Source organism: Rattus norvegicus, chromosome 19 (genome assembly GCF_021556685.1).
Source record: "Rattus norvegicus strain SHRSP/BbbUtx chromosome 19, alternate assembly SHRSP_T2T, whole genome shotgun sequence".
Taxonomy (NCBI): Eukaryota; Metazoa; Chordata; class Mammalia; order Rodentia; family Muridae; genus Rattus; species Rattus norvegicus.
The window spans coordinates 15442736-15466770 of NC_141552.1; the positions used below are offsets into that span (position 1 = coordinate 15442736).

General features: G+C 42.1%; 3 protein-coding genes across 6 annotated transcripts in view; 1 reads left to right on the top strand and 2 right to left on the bottom strand.

Annotated features, from left to right (window-relative positions):
• The window catches only part of LOC147998836 (uncharacterized), a 924038-nt gene that overhangs the window by 593921 nt on the left and 306082 nt on the right, over nucleotides 1-24035 (bottom strand). The window lies entirely within an intron of this gene.
• Nucleotides 1-24035, top strand: part of LOC147998853 (uncharacterized) — a 343457-nt gene that overhangs the window by 104806 nt on the left and 214616 nt on the right. The gene's annotated exons all lie outside the window — the stretch shown is intronic.
• On the bottom strand, nucleotides 12967-23876 carry LOC147998856 (uncharacterized). Of its 2 annotated transcripts, XM_087595567.1 has the most exons (6): nucleotides 23824-23876; nucleotides 19724-19887; nucleotides 16302-16461; nucleotides 14189-14352; nucleotides 13364-13469; nucleotides 12972-13240 (listed from the first exon to the last, which is right to left on the bottom strand). In XM_087595567.1, exons 3-5 carry the CDS (start codon nucleotides 16310-16312, stop codon nucleotides 13405-13407), a joined length of 240 nt encoding a protein of 79 aa, XP_087451693.1. In that variant the 5' UTR covers nucleotides 16313-16461; nucleotides 19724-19887; nucleotides 23824-23876; the 3' UTR covers nucleotides 12972-13240; nucleotides 13364-13404. The 2 variants fall into 2 exon arrangements, with proteins under 2 accessions (XP_087451692.1, XP_087451693.1); XM_087595566.1 differs by lacking the exons at nucleotides 19724-19887; nucleotides 23824-23876 and adding an exon at nucleotides 17492-17677 and having other exon boundaries at nucleotides 12967-13240.

The window sequence follows — 24035 nt, forward strand, 5'->3', positions numbered from 1 at the left end:
GTAAGTCTATCTAGTGGAAAGTGGAAGCAGGTTTATCTGAGCTCAAAGTGAACCTGGCCAGCCAGGGAGAGGGCAACATGTGATACTTGAGACCCTGTCTAAAACCAGCACAGAAACCCACACTTCATTCAAAGCATCATCTACGAATTCTTTATTATTTACCATTCTCTCCCTACCAGTCTTTCAGTCTGGAATGGTAGAAAAGAACTGGAAATGATCTTTCTATTCTGAGGACCTTGATCTCTCTTTCCTTAGGTCCACATTAAAAATGCACGCAAACAGGTATCACCATCTGAATATCTTAGTATCATCTACTCAGTATATCTAGCCTAATACTGTGCTATGACAATCTCAAGCTTCCTTGAGTGTCGCTGACCTAGCAAGAAGTGTGATGTACTGAGCCCAATCCCAGGGATCCTTTCAAGGGGTTAGAATAAAGCCATCAGAGATGCTCCACTTCTTTGTCCTTAAATTAAATCAAGCTGACACAATGTGAACCTGGTGGATTATTTAACCATGCATCTTTCTCCCAACCCCACGTTTCTGAGTTCATTCCATGGCAGAATTCATGCCCCATCATCCTAGATATTGTTTAGTGGTATGTAATTATTATTATAAAGCTATGTATTAAATTTTGTCATTATGTAAATTTTTGTGGTTTTCACAGTCTTCTTTGATTAACTGTCCTAGTTTTGTAAATTTATCCCCTGTGTTCTCTGGTATTTTATCCCTCCCTCAAACTAAAGTATTCCTTTTAGGATCCTCTACAGAGCTGTCTTACTGGTTATACATCTTTTGTTAAATTTATTTTTAGTGTGGATTAGTCAGCACAGTAGCTGGGCAGCTGCCTGCCCTCCACGGTATCAGATCTACTTTCCAAACAATAACGCTCAACTCTTACTGACTGTGTAGTATCTTGGCTGCTCTTTGTTCCACTTGGACAGCCCTCAGGACCAGGCACTCCTCTCCCTTAACCATGGCTGCTGTCCTCTTCCTCTCCCCTCTCCATCACACATGTTCTTCCTTTATTCTCTGGCTGCTTCTTCCTTCTTCCCTCCTCATGATCCTCTCTAGCAAAGCCCTCAAAGCTCAGCTCCCCCATCTCTCTGCTGTGCAGCTGTTGACTGTTGGCTTCTTTATAATCACAATTATCTGGGAACAGGGTCAGTTTTTTTGGGGTTAGCCAGTCTTGAGTTCTCTAAATTAGAATTAAAATAGAAGCAGAATTAGGCCAATACACTACAGGGAATTCTTTTGTTTTGTTTTGGTTTAATTTTTCTTTTACCTTTTTACTATTTATTTTATTTTTGGCTATTTTATTAATTTGCTATTTTATTTACTTATAGTTCAACTGTGGCCCCCTTTCAAGTATCCCCTCATCAAGCCTTACTTCCCATTTCTGTTCGGCTTTGCCTATATGACAGTGCTCCCCCAACCACACATATCCATTTCCACCTCACACCTCTAGGATCCCAATTTGGTGGGCAACAGGTTTCACAAGAGCCAAGGGCCTACCAGCACATTAAAGCGAGGTAAGTCAATCAATCCTCTTCTACACAGGGACCTAGAACCATAGACCCATTCTTGTATACACTTTGGCTGGCAAAAGTGGTCCCTAGGAGTTGGGGAATTGGTGACAGACGGACTAGTTAAATATTAAAGACCAATGATTGCTGCTTTCGTTTCTTTTTCTGATTGTGGGTGAAATTATGTTTGTGTGCTTGTCTTTTTTTCTTTTTGAAATTATTGCGAAGTGAATAATTTCTTACTTTTGGGGGGTATAGTTTAGCTCATTATCTTTGAGTTTTCCTCCTATTATCATCTATTATGCTGTCTTAGAGAAAAATATTGTTTAAATTTGGATTTCTCATGAAATATCTTGGTTTCTCCATCATGATGATTGAGAATTATGCTGGGTATAGGATCCTGGGTCTGCATTATATCTGTCCAGGATTTCCTGGCTTTTGGAGTCTCTGTTGAGAAGTCTGGTGTAGAGACCCTGAAGGGACAGACCAGATAAACAGTTCTCTGCACCCAAATCCCATGGGAGGGAGAGATAAACCAACAGAGAAGCAGACACGCCTGGGAAACCAGAAGAGACTGCACTCTGCACACATCTCTGACGCCAGAGGAAAACACCAAACGCCATCTGGAACCCTGGTGCACAGAGGCTCCTGGAAAAGACGGCGCTGATCTTCCTGGTTGCTGCTGCCGCAGAGAGCTCGTAGGCAGCACCCCATGAGCGAACTTGAGCCTCGGGATCACAGGTAAGACCAACTTTTCTGCTGCAACTGACCTGCCTGGTGAACTCAAGACACAGGCCCACAGGAACAGCTGAAGACCTGTAGATAGGAAAAACTACACGCCCGAAAGCAGAACACTCTGTCCCCATAACTGGCTGAAAGAAAACAGGAAAACAGGTCTACAGCACTCCTGACACACAGGCTTATAGGACAGTCTAGCCACTGTCAGAAATAGCAGAACAAAGTAACACTAGAGATAATCTGATGGCGAGAGGCAAGTGCAGGAACCCAAGCAACAGAAACCAAGACTACATGGCATCATTGGAGCCCAATTCTCCCACCAAAGCAAACACGGAATATCCAAACACACCAGAAAAGCAAGGTCTAGTTTCAAAGTCCTATTTGATCATGATGCTGGAGGACTTCAAGAAAGACGTGAAGAACTCCCTTAGAGAATAAGTAGAAGCCTACAGAGAGGAATCGCAAAAATCTCTGAAAGAATTCCAGGAAATCATAAATAAACAAGTAGAAACCCATAGAGAGGAGTCACAAAAATCCCTGAAAGAATTCCAGGAAAACACAATCAAACAGTTGAAGGAATTAAAAATGGAAATAGAAGCAATCAAGAAAGAACACATGGAAACAACCCTGGATATAGAAAACCAAAAAAAGAGACAAGGAGCTGTAGATACGAGCTTCACCAACAGAATACAAGAGATGGAAGAGAGAATCTCAGGAGCAGAAGATTCCATAGAAATCATCGACTCAACTTTCACAGATAATATAAAGTGGAAAAAGCTACTGGTCCAAAACATACAGGAAATCCAGGACTCAATGAGAAGATCAAACCTAAGGATAATAGGTATAGAAGAGAGTGAAGACTCCCAGCTCAAAGGACCAGTAAATATCTTCAACAAAATCATAGAAGAAAACTTCCCTAACCTAAAAAACGAGATACCCATAGGCATTCAAGAAGCCTACAGAACTCCAAATAGATTGGACCAGAAAAGAAACACCTCCCGTCACGTAATAGTCAAAACACCAAACACACAAAATAAAGAATATTAAAAGCAGTAAGGGAAAAAGGTCAAGTAACATATAAAGGCAGACCTATCAGAATTACACCAGACTTTTTGCCAGAAACTATGAAAGCCAGAAGATCCTGGACAGATGTCATACAGACCCTAAGAGAACACAAATGGCAGCCCAGGTTACTGTATCCTGCAAAACTCTCAATTAACATAGATGGAGAAACCAAGATATTCCATGACAAAACCAAATTTACACAATATCTTTCTACAAATCCAGCACTACAAAGGATAATAAATGGTAAAGCCCAACATAAGGAGGCAAGCTATACCCTAGAAGAAGCAAGAAACTAATCGTCTTGGCAACAAAACAAAGAGAAGAAAAGCACACAAACATAACCGCACATCCAAATATGAATATAACAGGAAGCAATAATCACTATTCCTGAATATCTCTCAACATCAATGGCCTCAACTCCCCAATAAAAAGACATAGATTAACAAACTGGATACGCAACGAGGACCCTTCATTCTGCTGCCTACAGGAAACACACCTCAGAGACAAAGACAGACACTACCTCAGAGTGAAAGGCTGGAAAACAACTTTCCAAGCAAATAGTCAGAAGAAGCAAGCTGGAGTAGCCATTCTAATATCAAATAAAATCAATTTTCAACTAAAATTCATCAAAAAAGATAAGGAAGGACACTTCATATTCATCAAAGGAAAAATCCACCAAGATGAACTCTCAATCCTAAATATCTATGCCCCAAATACAAGGGCACCTACATACGTAAAAGAAACCTTACAAAAGCTCAAAACACACATTGCACCTCACACAATAATAGTAGGAGACTTCAACACCCAACTCTCATCAATGGACAGATTATGGAAACAGAAATTAAACAGAGACTTAGACAGACTAAGAGAAGTCATGAGACAAATGGACTTAACAGATATTTATAGAACATTCTATCCTAAAGCAAAAGGTTATACCTTCTTCTCAGCTCCTCATGGTACTTTCTCCAAAATTGACCATATAATTGGTCAAAAAACGGGCCTCAACAGGTACAGAAAGATAGAAATAATCCCATGCGTGCTATCGGACAACCACGGCCTAAAACTGGTCTTCAATGACAATAAGGGAAGAATGCCCACATATACATGGAAATTGAAAAATGCTCTACTCAATGATAACCTGGTCAAGGAAGAAATAAAGAAAGAAATTAAAGACTTCTTAGAATTTAATGAAAATGAAGGTACAACATATCCAAACCTATGGGACACAATGAAATCTGTGCTAAGAGGAAAACTCATAGCGCTGAGTGCCTGCAGAAAGAAACAGGAAAGAGCATATGTCAGCACCTTGACAGCACACCTAAAATCTCTAGAACAAAAAGAAGCAAATACACCCAGGAGGAGTAGAAGGCAGGAAATAATCAAACTCAGGGCTGAAATCAACCAAGTAGAAACAAAAAGGACCATAGAAAGAATCAACAGAACCAAAAGTTGGTTCTTTGAGAAAATCAACAAGATAGATAAACCCTTAGCCAGACTAACGAGAGGACACAGAGAGTGTGTCCAAATTAACAAAATCAGAAATGAAAAGGGAGACATAACTACAGATTCAGAGGAAATTCAAAAAATCATCAGATCTTACTATAAAAGCCTATATTCAACAAAACTTGAAAATCTGCAGGAAATGGACAATTTCCTAGACAGGTACCAGCTACCGAAGTTAAATCAGGAACAGATAAACCAGTTAAAGAACCCCATAACTCCTAAGGAAATAGAAGCAGTCATTAAAGGTGTCCCAACCAAAAAGAGCCCAGGTCCAGACGGGTTTAGTGCAGAATTCTATCAGACCTTCATAGAAGTCCTCGTACCAATATTATCCAAAGTATTCCACAAAATTGAAACAGATGGAGCCCTACCGAATTCCTTCTATGAAGCCACAATTACTCTTATACCTAACCACACAAAGACCCAACAAAGAAAGAGAACTTCAGACCAATTTCCCTTATGAATATCGACGCAAAAATACTCAATTAAATTCTGGCAAACCGAATCCAAGAGCACATCAAAACAATCATCCACCATGATCAAGTAGGCTTCATCCCAGGCATGCAGGGATGGTTTAATATACGGAAAACCATCAACGTGATCCATTATATAAACAAACTGAAAGAACAGAACCACATGATCATTTCATTAGATGCTGAGAAAGCATTTGACAAAATTCAACACCCCTTCATGATAAAAGTCCTGGAAAGAATAGGAATTCAAGGCTCATACCTAAACATAGTAAAAGCCATATACAGCAAACCAGTTGCTAACATTAATCTAAATGGAGAGAAACTTGAAGCAATCCCACTAAAATCAGGTACTAGACAAGGCTGCCCACTCTCTCCCTACTTATTCAATATAGTTCTTGAAGTTCTAGCCAGAGCAATCAGACAACAAAAGGAGGTCAAGGGGATACAGATCGGAAAAGAAGAAGTCAAAATATCACTATTTGCAGATGATATGATAGTATATTTATGTGATCCCAAAAGTTCCACCAGAGAACTACTAAAGCTGATAAACAACTTCAGCAAAGTGGCTGGGTATAAAATTAACTCAAATAAATCAGTAGCCTTCCTCTACACAAAAGAGAAACAAGCCGAGAAAGAAATTAGGGAAACGACACCCTTCATAATAGACCCAAATAATATAAAGTACCTCGGTGTGACTTTAACCAAGCAAGTAAAAGATTTGTACAATAAGAACTTCAAGACTCTGAAGAAAGAAATTGAAGAAATCCTCAGAAGATGGAAAGATCTCCCTTGCTCATGGATTGGCAGGATTAATATAGTAAAAATGGCCATTTTACCAAAAGCAACCTACAGATTCAATGCAATCCCCATCAAAAATACCAATCCAATTCTTCAAAGAGTGAGACAGAACAATTTGCAAATTCATCTGGAATAACAAAAAACCCAGGATAGCTAAAAATATCCTCACCAATAAAAGGACTTCAGGGGGAATCACTATCCCTGAACTCAAGCAGTATTACAGAGCAATAGTGATAAAAACTGCATGGTGTTGGTACAGAGACAGACAGATAGACCAATGGAATAGAATTGAAGACCCAGAAATGAACCCACACACCTATGGGCACTTGATTTTTGACAAAGGAGCCAAAACCATCAAATGGAAAAAAGATAGCTTTTTTAGCAAATGGTGGTGGTTCAACTGGAGGTTAACATGTAGAAGAATGCAGATCGATCCATGCTTATCACCCTGTACAAAGCTTAAATCAAGTGGATCAAGGACCTCCACATCAAACCAGACACACTCAAACTAATAGAAGAAAAACTAGAGAAGCATCTGGAACACATGGGCACTGGAAAAAATTTCCTGAACAAAACACCAATGGCTTATGCTCTAAGATCAAGAATCGACAAATGGGATCTCATAAAACTGCAAAGCTTCTGTAAGGCAAAGGACACTGTGGTTAGGACAAAACGGCAACCAACAGATTGGGAAAAGATCTTTACCAATCCCACACAGATAGAGGCCTTCTATCCAAAATATACAAAGAACTCAAGAAGTTAGACCGCAGGGAAACAAATAACCCTATTAAAAATGGGGTTCAGAGCTAAACAAACAATTCACAGTTGAGGAATGCTGAATGGCTGAGAAACACCTAAAGAAATGTTCAACATCTTTAGTCATAAGGGAAATGAAAATCAAAACAACCCTGAGATTTCACCTCACACCAGTGAGAATGGCTAAGATCAAAAATTCAGGTGACAGCAGATGCTGGCGAGGATTCGGAGAAAGAGGAACACTCCTCCATTTTTGGTGGGATTGCAGACTGGTACAACCATTCTGGAAATCAGTGTGGAGGTTCTTCAGAAAATTGGACATTGAAATACCTGAGGATCCAGGTATACCTGTCTTGGGCATATACCCAAAAGATGCCCCAACATATAAAAAAGACACGTGCTCCACTATGTTCATAGCAGCCTTATTTATAATAGTCAGAAGCTGGAAAGAACCCAGATGCTCTTCAACAGAGGAATGGATACAGAAAATGTGGTACATCTACACAGTGGAATATTACTCAGCTATCAAAAACAATGACTTTATTAAATTCATAGACAAATGGTTGGAACTGGAGAATGTCATCCTGAGTGAGGTAACCCAATCACAGAAAAACACACATGGTATGCACTCATTGATAAGTGGCTATTAGCCCAAATGCTTGAATTACCCTAGATGCCTAGAACAAATGAAACTCAAGACGGATGATCAAAATGTGAATGCTTCACTCCTTCTTTAAAAGGGGAACAAGAATACCCTTGGCAGGGAATAGAGAGGCAAAGATTAAAACAGACACAGAAGGAACACCCATTCAGAGCCTGCCCCACATGTGGCCCATACATATACAGCCATCCAATTAGACAAGATGGATGAAGCAAAGAAGTGCAGGCTGACAGGAGCCGGATGTAGATCGCTCCTGAGAGACACAGCCAGAATACAACAAATACAGAGGTGAATGCCAGTAGCAAACCACTGAATTGAGAATAGGACCCCCGTTGAAGGAATCAGAGAAAGAACTGGAAGAGCTTGAAGGGGCTCGAGACCCCTTATGAACAACAATGCCAAGCAACCAGAGCTTCCAGGGACTAAGCCACTACCTAAAGACTATACATGGACTGACCCTGGACTCTGACCCCATAGGTAGCAATGAATATCCTAGTAAGAGCACCAGTGGAAGGGAAAGCCCTGGGTCCTGCTAAGACTGAACCCCCAGTGAACTAGATTGTTGGGGGGAGGGCGGCAAGGGGGGGAGTATGGGGAGGGGAGCACCCATAAAGACGGGGAGGGGGGATGGGGATGTTTGCCCGGAAACACTCGAAATATATATAAGAAATACTCAAGTTAATAAAAAAAAAGAGAAGTCTGGTGTAATTCAGATAGGTCTGAATTAATTTGTTACTGCATATTTATACCTTACCCCTTTTAATATTCTTTCTTTGATCTGTGCATTTAGGGTTTTAATTGTTATGTGAATGGAGGTATTTTTTCTGGTCTGCTCCCATCTGTCAGCTTCTATGGCAGTGGTTCTCAACACTCCTAGTGCTGCACACCTGTAATACAGCGCTTCATGCTGTGATGACTCCCACCATAAAATTATTTCAGTACTACTTCATAACTAATATTGCTACTCTTATAAGTCATAATATGCAAGGTATCTGATATACATTCTTTGTGAGTGGTCGTAGCCCAGAGTTTGAGAAACATTGCATTATATACATTTTTTTTTAAAAGAGAGGCCTTCATCTAAGAAGATCCTGACACAGGTGTAAGAGCAGAGACACCCTGACGTAGTGACAAGTTAGGAGGCCCAAGGCCGCTTGCCTTAATGGCAACAGAGATTCCTGGGTAAAGGCACAATCTGAAATCACTGTTCCAGGACATTTCTTACCTCAGTTTCCCCCCATTACACGGTGTGTCTGCTTGGCCATGTCTGTCCAGGAAGCCAGTCCCTGTAGTCTCTAATACAGACAGAATGCTAAAGGCAAGAATGTTTTCCCTCTGTTGGCTCCAAGTCACTTCTATAGAAGTAAGTTCAAATCACCCGTGGGTAAATGTGTCTCTCTCACATAATGTGTGAGACTTGAAATGTCATCCATTTGAGTTGACAGAAACCAACTCTCACTTCAGATTTACAGCTGACCAACAGTTAGTTTCAGGAGAATGAAGAAGCTGGCCAGGCCTGCAGAGTCAGATCTCCTCCCTGCCTGGGACAATCCCACCCACTGCAGATTTCAGCTTCACCTAGCAGCTGTTATCAGAAAATCTGACCTTAAGGTTCTGAAGTCCACACATGCAAACACCCTAAAGTTGTTAGATGGTGGATATGGGGTTTTTCTCCAATTTAAAATCATTCAGGCCTCTTTTCTCCCCTGGGATGCACTCTGTTCTCTCAGGTCTGTTCTTCTCAGAAGTCAACTCTCAGAAGGGGCACTTTGCTCTAACTCCTCCATGGGACCCACCCAGCATTGTGACTGGAGGATCCTATGGAGTTGTAGCTCTGAGCTGGGAGGGGGAGCTCTCACCCTGACAAGGAGAAGCCTGTTTTCACAGCTGATCTGGATCTGAGGAAAAGGTGCTTTTAAAGAAGCCTGTGAAAGTGTCTCCTGCAGGAGAGCCCACCGTGCAGGGAAAGTCACACAAGACAGGGAAAAGTAGCTTCCCAACTTTCCCAGGGCTCTCAAACCAGGGAGAGTACCTGATTTCAGAGAGTTTGAGAAAGGCCTCCATCTCCCTGAAAGACTTCCCTCAATCATAAGTCCCACCACTATCCCAGCCTCAGCAAAGCCCTCCACCTGCCAGTTCCTTCCAAAGGAAACTCAGTGTGGAGAATTGAGGATAACACTTCTAGGAAAAGGGAGACACAAGCCTCTGGGGGTCCTGGCCTGGGGTCTGTCCCTTAGGCTCTCCTCACTTCCCCTAGGTGCCTAGGGCAGAGGCAGGGTCAGGGGTAGGGGGAGGGGCAAGTTCATGGTCAGGGGCAGGGTCAGGGGCAAGCAGTGACCTCCAGACAAAAGTTAGGCTTTGGGTGCATGGAACAGGCAGCAGCAGAGCTCGCCCTGCCCTCCTCCTCTCTGGAGTGGGAAAGCATGGAGACCTGAGAGGTTGGGAAGAGTTGGGGAACTCACAGCTGCTTTTCCTCTGACTGCAACTGCAGTGCAGGGCCAAAGAAGCCAGAGAGTCTCAGGGGATCCCCCCATTTCCTGATGTCATTGTCCTTGTGGATGTCCAGGATGAAGGCTGTGCTTGGCTGGGCCAGAAGCCCCGCAGACAGGTAGAAGATGCACAACTGGCCTGTGACCTCCCTGGGCACCCACTGGGACCCAGCTCAAGTGGCCACAGACACTCACCATGCACCCTGCCCCAGCCCTAAGCCTGTGCACACCAAGGCCATAGCACCTCTGCTAGTCCCTCCCACCATGAGTACTCCACCTTGGCCCCCTGGCTTGCTTACACTCTCTGTAGGGAGCTCCTTGTGTGGTTTAGACACCAGGTTGATTATGACATCAGAGAAGGAGTTTGACAATGTTCCTTCTCTTTCAATATAGTGGAATAATTGAAGCACTATTGTTATTAGGTCTTCATTAAAAGTCTGATAGGATTCTGCATTAAAGCCATATGGCCTGAGATTTCGCTTTTTAATTTTTGGAGGGGCAAGCTATACTGACTGTATCTATTTTCTTCTGAGAATTATCCATGTACCTTCCCAGATCTGTGTTTATGTTGGTAATTGTTATCTGTCTAGAAAATACCAATATCAAATAGATTTTCAGTTTTCTTGAGTAAAGGCCTCTGAGATAAGACCTAATGATTGTTGAATTTGTTCATTGTCTATTGTTAGATCCCTCTTTCCATTTCTAATTGAGTCAACTTAAGTATTGTCTATGGTATGCAGTTTGTTTGTGGAGGAGTTGCCTATGTGGTGGATCTTCTCAACAAAAATACAAAAAAAGAAACAAACAACAAAACAAACAAACAAAAAAAACCAAAAAGACCCAAACCACAGACCTTGCTTCCCTTCACACTTTGTATTTTTCACTTTTTTTGTAACTGACTAATTTGATTTGAGCCCTGAATTAATTTCCTGCCATCAAATCCTACCTGACATTCTATGGGATCAGGTTTGGCCTCATCTTGGTAAGAGCAACATATAACTACTGAAGCTTTTTCTGCTCTCTATAGTTGTGATGACGTCAAAACCTTACTGAAAACAATGCACAGCACGTTTTAGGCTGTATTAAAGCAGCCCACCATTTCAGTGTTCCCTGCAAGGTGCCATGGGACAGTATTAGCATATGTCTGCATGTAACTTGACAGTTTTCATTAGGGACTACACACACACACACACACACACACACACACACACACTTTTCTGACATGGTGCACATTCTTTGCACACAAAGAAGAAAGTGAGCAGTAATGAAAACACACCAATAATGGAATTGATGGAGGGAGCTGTGGGGAACCTGGGGCTTAGAGAGGCCCTGTGCAGGCTCTCCTTTTGTTGGAGGAGAAACTTCACGTGCAATGTGGTTCTTTATTTTCTTTCTCTAAAGCACAGAGGTCTAGGGTGGAACACAGGGCTTTGAGCATGTTCGGCAAGTACAGTCCCAATGAATTAAATCCTAGGGCTGGAACCTATTAATCTTCTACAAAATTACAGAGCAGCCTGGATGAAGACTCTCAGCTTCAAAGGTGGACATCTCAAGACAGGCACTGGACAATGGCTGACAGACTTGACCGAAGACTGGAAATGTTTTGCTATCTCACAGGAAAAGAAGGCCCCTCCCACTACACTGTACTCTAAGGACAGTTTATTCAGGTTAGGATGACATGAACTATTGTCTCAGGTCACAGATGTCAGCACAAAGTATCCAAGGTATTGTATGCCAATGGTAGCATCAACAGAACAAAGCACACAGTGTCATGAAGACATAAATTATGAGTTTGTGTAGCAAGACCCAGGCCTCTTCCAGGGTCTTAGATAGTAACTGAGAACCTCAAATACGGTGGTGATGTGATAGTGTGGTGTGAATCTAGTTACAACTAGTTTCTATTGTGACACAGATGACTCTTTTTGTGTCATGTTCAGCTTATAATGAATGACTAGACCTAAGCATGAGAATAACCAAATACTACATTGCTTCTCTAGCTGCTGAGCTTTTAAAAGCCCTGGTGTGACAGCAAGCTTTTGTGGACATTCTGGATTATTCCTTCTGTACTTTAACTCTCTGAGTCACCTCCACTCTCAGTAAGTTAGTTCAATTCCATAAATTGGAAATCAGTCACCTGGAAAAAATACATTCTCAATACAATCCCAGATTTGCCATGGAAAAAGGGTAGCTTGAACTGTCCCACCTAGGTTGGGCTTGCACAGGCCTGCTCTCCAACAGAAACCTGTGTTCACAGCTGCAGGCTACATTCACTATGGATGCTTTGAGGTTCCTCCCTAAACTGCTGAGATTAAAAAAATTTTCTTGCTAACAATAAAAAAACTCATTATGCCAATCTGGACTAAAGGAATCTAGTTTCTATTCTGTATTTTATCAGATGTGCATAATACATATGGTCATCATAGATAACAGGTGAAAGATCTGCTCTAATATGGACACTAAGTGATGCTGGAGGATGATCCTGACCCTCAATGAGCAGTGGGGACACCAGAGCCCTGTAGGGATGCCTGACAACCTAACACATTGAGCACGCACGGCTCAGTAAGTTCCCTGTGAACACACATCTCCTGAGATCTCTCTATTTGATTGGAGGTGATCCTGTACACCTAATACAGCACCTCATGTGGAATAACAAAAGCCACCTGCAGGAGCTGTGGTGATGACTCACAGGGCAGAGCATCTGCTGCTCTCTCAGAAGAACCACATGAACCCTAACAATTGGGTAGAGCATGTCAGTGATTACTTCATAAAGTGTGTGTCCGAGAAACAGCCTCATTATCCACACAAAAGACACTGTCACACTGGGTACCCCTTGGTGACTTTGAATTCACTTATTAGCCCAGGCTCCATGGAACATGCAGAGATCCATCTCCACCTCTCAGTTCTAAGTCCACAGGAGGGACAGAACCCTTGAGTAAGAATGATGGTTTTAAGAGTCAAGAGATAGAATTCAATATTTATTCATAAGGAATACATTTTATAACAAAACAGGATTAAAATGAATAAAAATATTTAAAAATATTCGAAAGTGAAAAATAGTAACAAGAACATATAAATATGAAACAACAAAAAAATTTCAATTAAAATCATAACAAAAATATTTCTAAACATCATATTCTTCACGAACATTTAGAAGCACAGATGTATTGCTGTTTCTCTTCTAGCACACATAATGAAAGGCGGTCCCCCCTGTTGTCTCTTAAGTGGTGATTTCTGAAGAAGAAAGTGAGTAAGACCTCAATCAGTCAGGCTGGCTTACTGTTATATAAATTTAGGGTCTCTAAGAAATGACAAATTAACTCTGAGGAAGAATTTTCATCCAAAAAATGTTGTTACCATTCAGGATGTTTGTCATCAGAGACTCCTGAGAAAGCAACTTATTCTTCAGGAAGCTCTCTTACTGGGGTGTGTCCAATTCCAGCTCTCTTGCACTTTCTGAGACCTGGGAGAGGAAGGCAGTTTTTCAGACACTGATTTTGTGGGGAAATGCAAGCCAGCTGTCAGAATGCTGCCTTCTACCACCTCAGTTCTATTGGACAGTCGACATGGACCTTTTAACTGATATCATTGTTGCTAACTGCAGGAAGAGAAAAATCTCCGGCAAGCCTCACAATAATGTGGGCTGACAATCTGGGACCCAGACTTATACCAGTGCAAACCAAGAACAGGGCAATGGGAAGAGACCTCATTGGGTTGCAGGAAGAAAGGAGATGTCCATATGTCACCAAGGTTAAAGCCAATGACAAGAACTAATTTGACATTTGCACTTGGTTCTTATCCCAGAAAGGTGCTTCCTACACAAGAAGTCACATGACCAGAGAGTGTCACTTGTCAAAGAACCAAGAACTTGTTCAAAACTCTGTATAGGATCCAATCTATCACATGGATATGCAATAATGAGGTGTGTTATTAATCTGTCACCATTTCTAGACTACAGCTTCAAAAAGAGCAGCAAAATATGCTTGCACAATAATTCAGTTTCTGAAAAGTGTTTACCTTCCCAGAATACTTGTGCATAGACAGAGCAATGAACAATTCCATTACATGAGGTGGTTGGCTGGTTGTGAGTGTAAATTGAAAGGTGATAGGAGAAAGCAAAGATGAATCAAATTGGGAAATGATATCAGATATTGTTAAGCTAACATATCTGCTCGTCCCTACCAGATGCTGGGTCTGGACGTTGCTGGTCTTTATCTTTCTTGTTGAAGTCAACCAAATATTTCTGTTTCAGTGCACAATCAAGATGTACGTCCTTGCTCTCCTGTTTCAGTGGGACCAACTTCTTCCTGCATGTGTTCTCCATCAGGAGCTGGCTGAGCAGGTTTCTGGAAATACAGTCTGCATAGTAAGATCATGCTGCCCCTTTCTCCCATTCCCACTCCTGAGTGCCACTAACTCTACCAGGACCAGATACCCATGAAGACTTAATAAAATACATCTCGATACATATAATGCTCCTGCACAAACTGCAAAGAGTTAATTCGGGGGAGAATAAATTGTTTGTTTGGCTCAAGCACCAATTATTGTCCACATCTCTCAAAAAGAACACAGATCTACATCTATCCATGAAAGCCCAATGCATGGGGGCAACATCAATTAGCAGTGGGCCAATACCCTCAAAGGAGGTCAGTACAACCAAGAGAAGGTCATGCTAACCATGTGGTCCACGCACTGAGTGTTGTAAAACCTGGTATGACCCCAGAGGTCCAGGTCAGCCTAATAACCTGCTGACTTCAATCAGTACTGTTCTATCTAGAGCCGTCTGAAGATGCCTAAACAATCCTGGGATGAGTAACAGTCTTTTATGGAACTGAAAACTGAGTCCTAATGACCCTGGCACACTGATGTGTGAACAGCACAAGAGATAGAACCAGAGCTGAAGATCATCCAATCCAGAACAATGAAAGTCAGAAATGGCCATTCCACAGGTGATAGCCTTTCTGACCAGGACTTAGCTAGAGAAGGTCATCTCCTTCTTCAGCTTATGGCTGTTCTCATGGATCTCAGTGTTCTCCATCTCTAAGTTGTGCAGAATTGACATGACCGCCTCCTCCATTCTCTCCAGGTCTTCATAATAAGGATTTGGCCTGAAGTAGGGCCTGGCCCCAAATGATAGAATACAATGAACATCAGAATTTAGGTATATATGAACTCAGGGTGGGTCCTGTACTACCCCAGTCCTGGAAGGACACCTTCTGAATTCTGCATATTGGGATCTTCTTCAGCTTCAGAAACGTGTTTTTCTGAGTCCAGGACACCAGAATCTCAGCATCCAGATGGAGGGCTCCCTGGCTCCCTTTGTTCAGTCAAGAAGAAATCTGCAGTCAAGCCAGTTAAGCTATCAAGAGCCTTGGCCACACCTCTCCATGCTCCCCCACCCCAACACACCCAGAAATCTGTGATTTCTTTTATCCTGTTTTGATAAAAGACCATATATCAACACAAAATTATAATCTGCACAACGAATACAAATATACAGGCAAACGTGCTCACATAGGCAAAGAACTGTGCTGTTGACAGTGGGGATCCCAGAACAAAGCATTCACATCACCATGAAAGTGTTACAGGTAAATACTCAGCCCAAGACATAGACCACTAGATTCCAATTGTGGAGGGAAATATAAACATATAAAAGTTGTCCATATGTATTTGGACATTTGCACACACAGACTCACAAACTGAGACACACCCACAATATAGAGAATTGTAAAGAGTCAGAGAAAGAGAAAGACAAATATGGAAACAGAGAGCACTGTGAGAAACAGGAGAAATACATGCACCATTGCTGTCTCAGAGTATAAGACACACAGACAATGACAAACAGGCCTGAGCCTGAGACCTTCTAGTCAAGCATTGAGATGAACAGTTTCAGACCAGGCCCCTCAGGCTGCTGCCTGGATCTTCCAGCACTCAGTCCCCTGCCTAGCAAGTACAGAGACTCACCATAAACTCACTGCAATTACAATCTTGCAAAGCCACCAGCTGTCAAGGGCTTTGCAAATGCACACTGGGCACTCACTCTCCCTGACTTTATTCCTGAAATCTTCATTCAGACCACAAGTTCTGCTTTTCAATAAATGGAAGCAGATGAGTCCATTTTCCATCTCGCTCCTCAGGAAGGGTCAGGTTCTGAATCTCCTCTATATGGGAGGTGAGGTTTAGCACAGGGTGGTTAGGGAGGCACAGCTTTCTAGAACCCAAAACCTAAATGGATAAGATGAAGGTAACCTTGCAGACCCAGGAATGAAACAAGACCATTTGGCTCGGTTCATACCTATTTTTCATGGATCTCTCTGTCAGAAACCTCAGGCGATCTCTCAGGTCATTTCTCTCCTCGGTAATGAGCTGCAGCTCTTTAATCAGTCTCTCCTTTTCCTTCTTGGCCTGCTTCTCGCTTAGGGCAGTTCCAGGGGATGATGTTTCTCTCCCAGCATCTGTAGGTAGGAGAACCCAAGTGAACCTGCATGTGGAGAATGCATAGAGTGTACATAGACCACAGTGAGGCCTACACAGAACAAGCCTGGAACCCAGTGTCATTGCTAGGCGATTGGTCTATGCTTATGAGGCCTCCTCAGTGGATCTCAGTTCCCCACTACTCTATAGAGACCAAGAGATGTAAGCAGCCAGGTGTTCCCTATGCCGGATATCACATGCTTACATGGACCACGGAGATGGCTTCTCCCGGATTATTATCAGCTGAACGGGGTCCAGATTGGTTTCAGGACCCTCACCCCTGTGGTTTCAGAAGTCAGATGATAAATTCACCATCCACAAAACTTGAGTGATTGGAGACACTCAGATGTCCTACCCTGATACTCTATGCCAACAACTTTGGATGTAAAATGCATTTCTGGGGAGGATATGGTGAACAGACTTATCAATTCCCCTATTTGAAACACCAAATGCCCCAGAAGTGCCAATAGGATACAGGCTGAATCTTGGTCTACACGTTCCAAATAGTTTTGGTATTTTAGAAAAATGTTTGTAACACACAACCTCTAATATATAAAGCTAACGATGACCCTGCAATTAGAAGAAATCAGAGAAGGTCTAAGAACATAAGGTTATTGCCTGGAGCACAATTCTCTCCCTGTTCCTTCTGTCAGATATCCACTGTATTTAAAGAAGCAATGATAGTGAAATACATTGCTGTCCTGTCTAAACTCAGAAAAGGTGGACCCTCCATGACTCCTGATGGTTTTTTTATATCAATGTAACATAACAAATGAACTCTAAAAGTAAAGGCCAGAAATTCACAGTATACTAGCATTGGCCTTACCATATCCTCCCTGTGGGGATGCGGAAACTAAAGTTCTGAAATCCTTGACTTTAAGGAATTGTGATATTCATGAAAATTCAATTCCTTTTCAGATGCTGCAGTTGTTATGGCCCATTGCTAGAAAGGTCAGCTTAAGCCTGCAGCCCCCCTGACAGGAAGCTCAAAATATACTGCCCAGAACTTACTACACATTCCCCAGAAGTGCTGTCTTTGTCCATCATTACTTAGAGACGAAAGGCCAGACTCCTTCCTTCACTCTAGTCTCTCCAGAATCGATGTTCCCCCTCCCAAAATGCCCCCTAAGACAGGAAAACATGTCTTAGCTTGTGACTGCCAGACTCAGACTGAGAGAAACTAGGGCACTGGTTGTCACTACAACACTGGTGACATCACAGAGGATGCCAGAACTCTCTAGGAGACAATAGAATGTCCAAGAGGGGACAGCAGATGTCATGGGGAGCAGACTTTGCCTCCCTGCTAATGTTCTCCCTGTACTGAGCATAAGCTGAGGTGCCCTTTCCAGGAGACTTTCCTGGGGAGAGCCACTGGGAATCTCCTGCTTCCAAAGCCAAATTTTCCTCAAGGCTTGATTATAAAAACCTTAGTAATTCCTATGCATTTAAATGAATGTTTCCTTCCATATCTTGCCCCAAAATGTCTCACTAACTCAAATTGTCCTCATTCACCAATGTTAGCCATTAAAACTTCCTGCGATTTCACACCAGCTTGAATATGCAGTCAAAAGTTCTCCTGTCTCATTATGTACAGGTGCTTTATATCACATCAAGAAATAGTCTGCATGGTAGGTTACAACATGGGTGTGTGTTAGGGGAACACTCATGAAGTCATGTGCTTAGCAATTGACAATTGCCAGAAAACTCCTTGGTTGAAAGATTTGAAGTCTTTATGGTTCTAGGAAAAGTGTGGAGACCAGTTGGCAGAGGAAAGTTTAATATTGGAGCCACCAATGAAGGGAACCTCATGCTGCTTGTGGGGTTCTCCTCTCTGCACCAATGTCGCCAAAGGAGCACTGCTGACAGGCCTGAGTAAGAGAGACCATGAGTTCATATCAGAAAAATGAAATAGTCAAGAGGTATAGGGGGTACACATAAACATCTAAAATGAGGCTATAAACATCATTAAGTGGATAGAGCGAGGTTCCAGCACCTGTACACTGGGAAATGGCCACCCCACCAAACACAAAATCATCTATCACAGTAAAAAATGAATACCTTATAAAATGCACACACTAACATTGATTGATCACATCCATAGTTCAAATTTGGGGGCAAATTCATGGCCCTATCTTTCTCTCAACTTATAAAGAAAAAAAATAAGAAAGAAAGAGAAAAGAAAAAGTCAAAACAAAAAGCTCAAGATTCTCATATGAGGACTGCAGGAAGTGTTATATGGGAGTCAGTTCTGATTAGGCCATTTTAGATAGAACAGTGCACAGTGACCCTTAATGTAATGGGCCCTATATAAATTGGAATTTTAACAAACTTCATCCAGAACATACAGAAGAGGCAAGGATGTGATCACCATGTCCTTGCTCTCTATCAGGTTATTTTTCTCTGTCCTTGATTGACAGGCATATAACAGCAACAACCTGAAATAGCTGGTAGACATTTGAAAACTACGAAATCTATAGTTGTGGGTTGCACACCTCAACTGTCAAAGGCTAATGCTGTCCTCACAGTCCTTGGAGGCCACTCTTGCAAGCCTATGTATTGGAAAGTGGAAGCAGGTTTATCTGAGCTTATAGTGAACCTGGCCAGCCAGGGGGAGGGCAACATGTAATACTTGAGAGCCTGTCTAAAACCAGCACAGAAACCCACACTTCATTCAAAGCATCATCTACGAATTCTCGATTATCTACCATTCTCTCCCTACCAGTTGTTCAGTTTGGAATGGTAGAAAAAACTGGAACTGATCTTTCTATTCTAAAGATCTTGATCTCTATTTCCTTAGGTCCACTTAAGAGTGCATAGAAATGGATATCGCCATCTGAACATCTTAGTATCATCTAATCTGTGTTTGTAGCATAATACTGTGCCTATGACAATCTAAAGCTTCCTTGAGTGTTGTTGCCCCATCAAGAAGTGTGATATACTGAGGCCAATCGTCAGGGATCCTTTCAAGGGGTTAGAAGAAAGTCATCAGACATACTCCACTTCTTTGTCCTTAGATTAAATCAAGTTGACACAATGTGAACCTGGTGGGCTATTTAACCATGCATCTTTCTCCCAATCCCACTTTTCTGAGGTCAGTCCATGGCAGAATTCATTCCCCACCATCTTAGATATTTCTTTGTGTATTTCCATAAGAGTCAGGTTTCTTTTTTTCTTAAATAGAATTAGTTGTAGTCAATCAACTGCTGCCCTATGTAAGAATGATTAGGATCTATTATAACTTACCACACTGTATTTGTGTATCCAAGTACGTTAGTGGAAATCCAGCATTACTGAGGAAATGGAAACCAGTGTTGTGGCCTTGCCTTTCTGTGCCTAGTCCTGGCTCACAGGCAGCGGGCAGCAGACCTTGAGTTCCTCTTCAGGGACAGAGTGATGTTGAATGGGCACTGAGCAGGCAGAGAAACACAGCTGAGGCAGCTCCTTTCAGTTATCAAACACATCATCTCCTTCCCGTCTTAAGGGCTACTGCTGAGGTCTTGCCCCCATACCTACCTTAATAGCAGCAAATTTGTTACACAGCAGCCAGCTCTTTCCTATTGTTCTGTAATATGCCTCCACATCATGGATGCCAAGAAACAAACTAACAAAAAACAAAAAAACCTGACACTGAAGTGTGTGGTGCTGGTCACATACCCTGTTATGTTCTGTATGTTATGAGGTTTGTTATTATTAACAAGTTCCCCAACTATAAACTTCACATAGGACCCATCAGATTCAAGGCAAATAGGAACAATTATGTGTAAAATGTCCTGAGTCAGGGCCATAGACAGCAGCATCCAGCACTTGTGCTTTAGCCCACGTGGATCTTGCAATGAGCTGGGCCTAGCAATGTCCAGTACCCAGTTGTGAGCTGTTGCTCTGGTTGAACTGTATTGGTGTGTGCATTCAATAAACTACACCTATTTAAATGAATTCAGTGTTGGTGTGGTTTGAGTCCAGACCCCTTGCTACCAAATCTTCCCTTCAGCAGCACTTAGGAAAAGAGGCTAAGGTTAGGAAAGGTGACATCTTGTCATAAATTATGTGACAAGAGGGAGGGGAAATGATCCCTTGTGTTAAGAATCAAGGTTTCCTCTGTAGTATTTAGGTCTATACTGGCCCTGTGCATCAGCTTCAAGAACCCATTTCTGATTTTCCTTGGGATTCCCGTGATGATGCACTCAGACATCAAACCAACCAAACACAGAAACACAAAAACAACCAAAATGGTGGTCAGAGTACTTGATTTATAAAATGTAGGGAATACTGCAAACCCATGTTTCAGGATATTTGATCAGATTGTCATCCCCAAGATTGTGTTATTTACTTAACAAAAAACCTTCTGGCAGTGTAGTTCAGCACCAGGACAAATATTTAACCCCAGAACTATTTTTGGTTATGTGTTTGTTTTTTGTTTTGGTTTTTGGATGAACAAATACATTCTTATTTTTTTTGGCTCAGCTCTAGCTCCCACTTCTTTGCACAGTAGTAGAGAGACCTCGAACATATACTCGGCCAAAGCCAGGGGAGTGTATAAAAGAGCCTAAGGCAATACCACATAATGACATTGAAAGTGAGTGGCCAAAAGGTGTTATAAAATTAACCTCACTTCAGCGAGTGATGACATACCAACCTGGTGGCCTAAGATATATACCCCCAAGATTCAGGAAAATTAATCAGAATCCCTTAGAGATTAGATCTTAATAGAAACAAGGAAGCAGTCATTTCCTGAAGTATACATTCATCATATGTAAAGAAGATATTAAATCCATACACAACTCAGAATAGAATTATCCCCAAGACTGGAACGATCTGGCAACATTAATATTAGAAGCTTCTCCTGTGTTACAGTGGTAAGCACAGAAGAAAGAGGAAGATACGGCTGAACACAAAAGCATCAGGCCAGAGCACTGTTCCTCAGGAGGAGTTGCAGGTGACGGTAAATAAACTGTTGTAAGTTAAATACAGTATTACATACCCTGTTGTAAGTAACTGGAGCCGAGGCTATCCCCAAAGGTTTGCCTGTCTGTGGAATCTGATACCCTAACTCAGGTGTCTTCCCTGGCCTCAGTGGGAGAAGGTCCACCAGCCCTACAAAAACTTGATGTGTCTTGGTGGAGGCACACTCTGAGGGATATTCCTCTACTCTCTCAGAGGAGATGGTGTGAGGACATTGGGGAGGAACTGTGGGAGAGAAGTAACAAGAGAAAGGACAGCAATTGGGATGCAAAGTGAATTTAAGCCTGTCAGTCACTGCTCTATTGCTGTGAAGAGACACCTTAACTAAGGTAACTAATAAAAGAATCAGGGTGTGCCCATGGCTCCAGGTAGATATGTAGCAGAGGACTAGCTTATCTGGGATCACTGGGACGGGAGACCCTTGTTTCTGAGGAAACTTCATGAACCATGATATTGGAACTGAGGCCTCTGAGGTGGGAGTGAATTGGCGGGTGGAGGAGCAATCTCATAGGGAGAGGGTGTGGGAGACAGAAGAGAGACTCATGTAGAGGAACATGGAGTGGGAGATAAATTGGAAATGTAGATAAAGTGATGAAAGAAAACCCAAAAAAATGAGACTATGAGTATCATTCTAATTCAAGCAGCAAATAATAAAAAAAATAAATGCGAGAGTCACCGGGTCCTGTTCGTGTCATCCTGAATCTTAAAATGTTTTTTCCTCAAAATTCAGTCCCACGTGAATTGCACTGACCTGTCAGCTGCCTACTTGGATGACAACTGCAGCAGCTTCCCTATGCACTTGCTTTGTAGGAGCTCGAAATCTATTGAGCTCCCTTTTCCAAGTTTTAACTTTAATTGAGCAGAGGCTTGCCCTGAGGACACCTTCCACATCTCTACAGCACAGAGGCAGGAGGCCTGTGTGTAATAACATTCATCTCCTTAGCTATGTCACCCTCCTTTTCAGCACATGACTTTGCTGTAACACTAAACTTCTTAGTGATCTTTTTCACTCTAAGCTGCACATGGTTTTCATGTGTTTGCCCTGTGTGTTGTTCCTTGTCCTGCAGTCTTGAAGAACAGTGACCAAAAGTAACCAAACCACAGACTCAAAGCCATGCTAATACTGTATTGTGTACTATTTTCACAGAGCTGCCTGAGGTGTAAATGGGACATGGAGACTTCTAACATAGTTTGAATCTTAGGGCATTCACTGGGCAGTCCCTCATCTTCTCTAAATTTAACCCCATTCTTCTAACTATGAGACCCACCGGGTGGTTAGCTCTTTACCTCTTCCCTGTTCCCATTCCATATCTCTTCCCTCCCATGTCTATTCTGAAACTGCAGCTTCAGTTTTCCTCTCCCTCCCTGTGCCTGGAAGTTCTGCCCACATACTTCCTGACGCAGCTCTTGGCCATCAGATCTTTATTACATCCAGTCGGCAGTGAGACAACACCTGATACATCTCTTAGCTTGTGTTGAGCTGGTGAGAAGGACAAACATCTAAAAAATAGCAAAGCTGATGATGGGACATAGAAATGACAAGAGAAATGCTGCCAGCACTTAGCTCACTGCCAGTTCAGAACAAACAATTGAAAGTTGACACACCTTAGTACAAAGGGAGGTCACCTCAGCATTTCCCCTTTACACCAAGAAATACCTTTAGTTTAATATTAATAACCTAGATAAAATTAGAAAAATTAAGATATGTATCAGATAAAAATTAGTCACAATATTCAGTCCATCTTTTTGTATTTGGCAAAATTGGAGAAGGTACTTAATTATTTAAACTATATTAGTCTAAAAATCTTGTACCTAAATCACTTTATATTACTTTTTAAGCTTTTATATCCTCTACCATAACTTGCGTTTCTTAGCCATAATACATCCTCTGAGACCAAAAGTACTTTTGTTAATTCTAAGTAATTTAAGGGTTTATGTCTTTCATTTTATAATTTTACACCTCTTTTGTGGATATATGGTCTTTTTTTTTCTTTTTCTTTTTTCAGCTTGCAGCTGAAGAATATTTTTGCTCTGATTTAGAGCAGGATGCAACGGTGGAGTGCAGACCCGAGGGGAGGGCAGATGAATGGAGTTGAGCTGCAGGATGTGAGATTCACAGAGAATAAATAAGAAGTTAAAAAAAAATAAGAAATGAGCACAGTGGGGATAAAGCAGTGAATGCTTGGCATGGGGACGTTTGGCAGTGGACTGGGCATTTTAAGGTGTGGGGTGGATTTGGGTGGGGTTCTGGAGTGGGTAAGGATGGTGTCTGTTCTGGTCCTTCCAAGGAAACTCCTCGGTCCTCTCCCATCCCTCCTGTGCCTCTAACTCCGCCTCTAACTCCGCCTCTAACTCCACCTCCAACCGCCATAACTGCCTCCTACCACAGCAGCAGCTTCTGGGCACCTGCCTCTTTCTGCTCAAGCTCTTCTATGTGCTCGGGAGTGGTACATGCTTTAAAAAGTCCCGAGCAGTGGTCAGACCACGCACACTCTCCTGCCATCCCCATTCTCAATTCTCAGGATTTATGAAGCCAGAGAGGTTGTCTCAGGCGTTCTGATGCTGTGGTGGGCTATACGTCGAGTCCTGCTTTCTG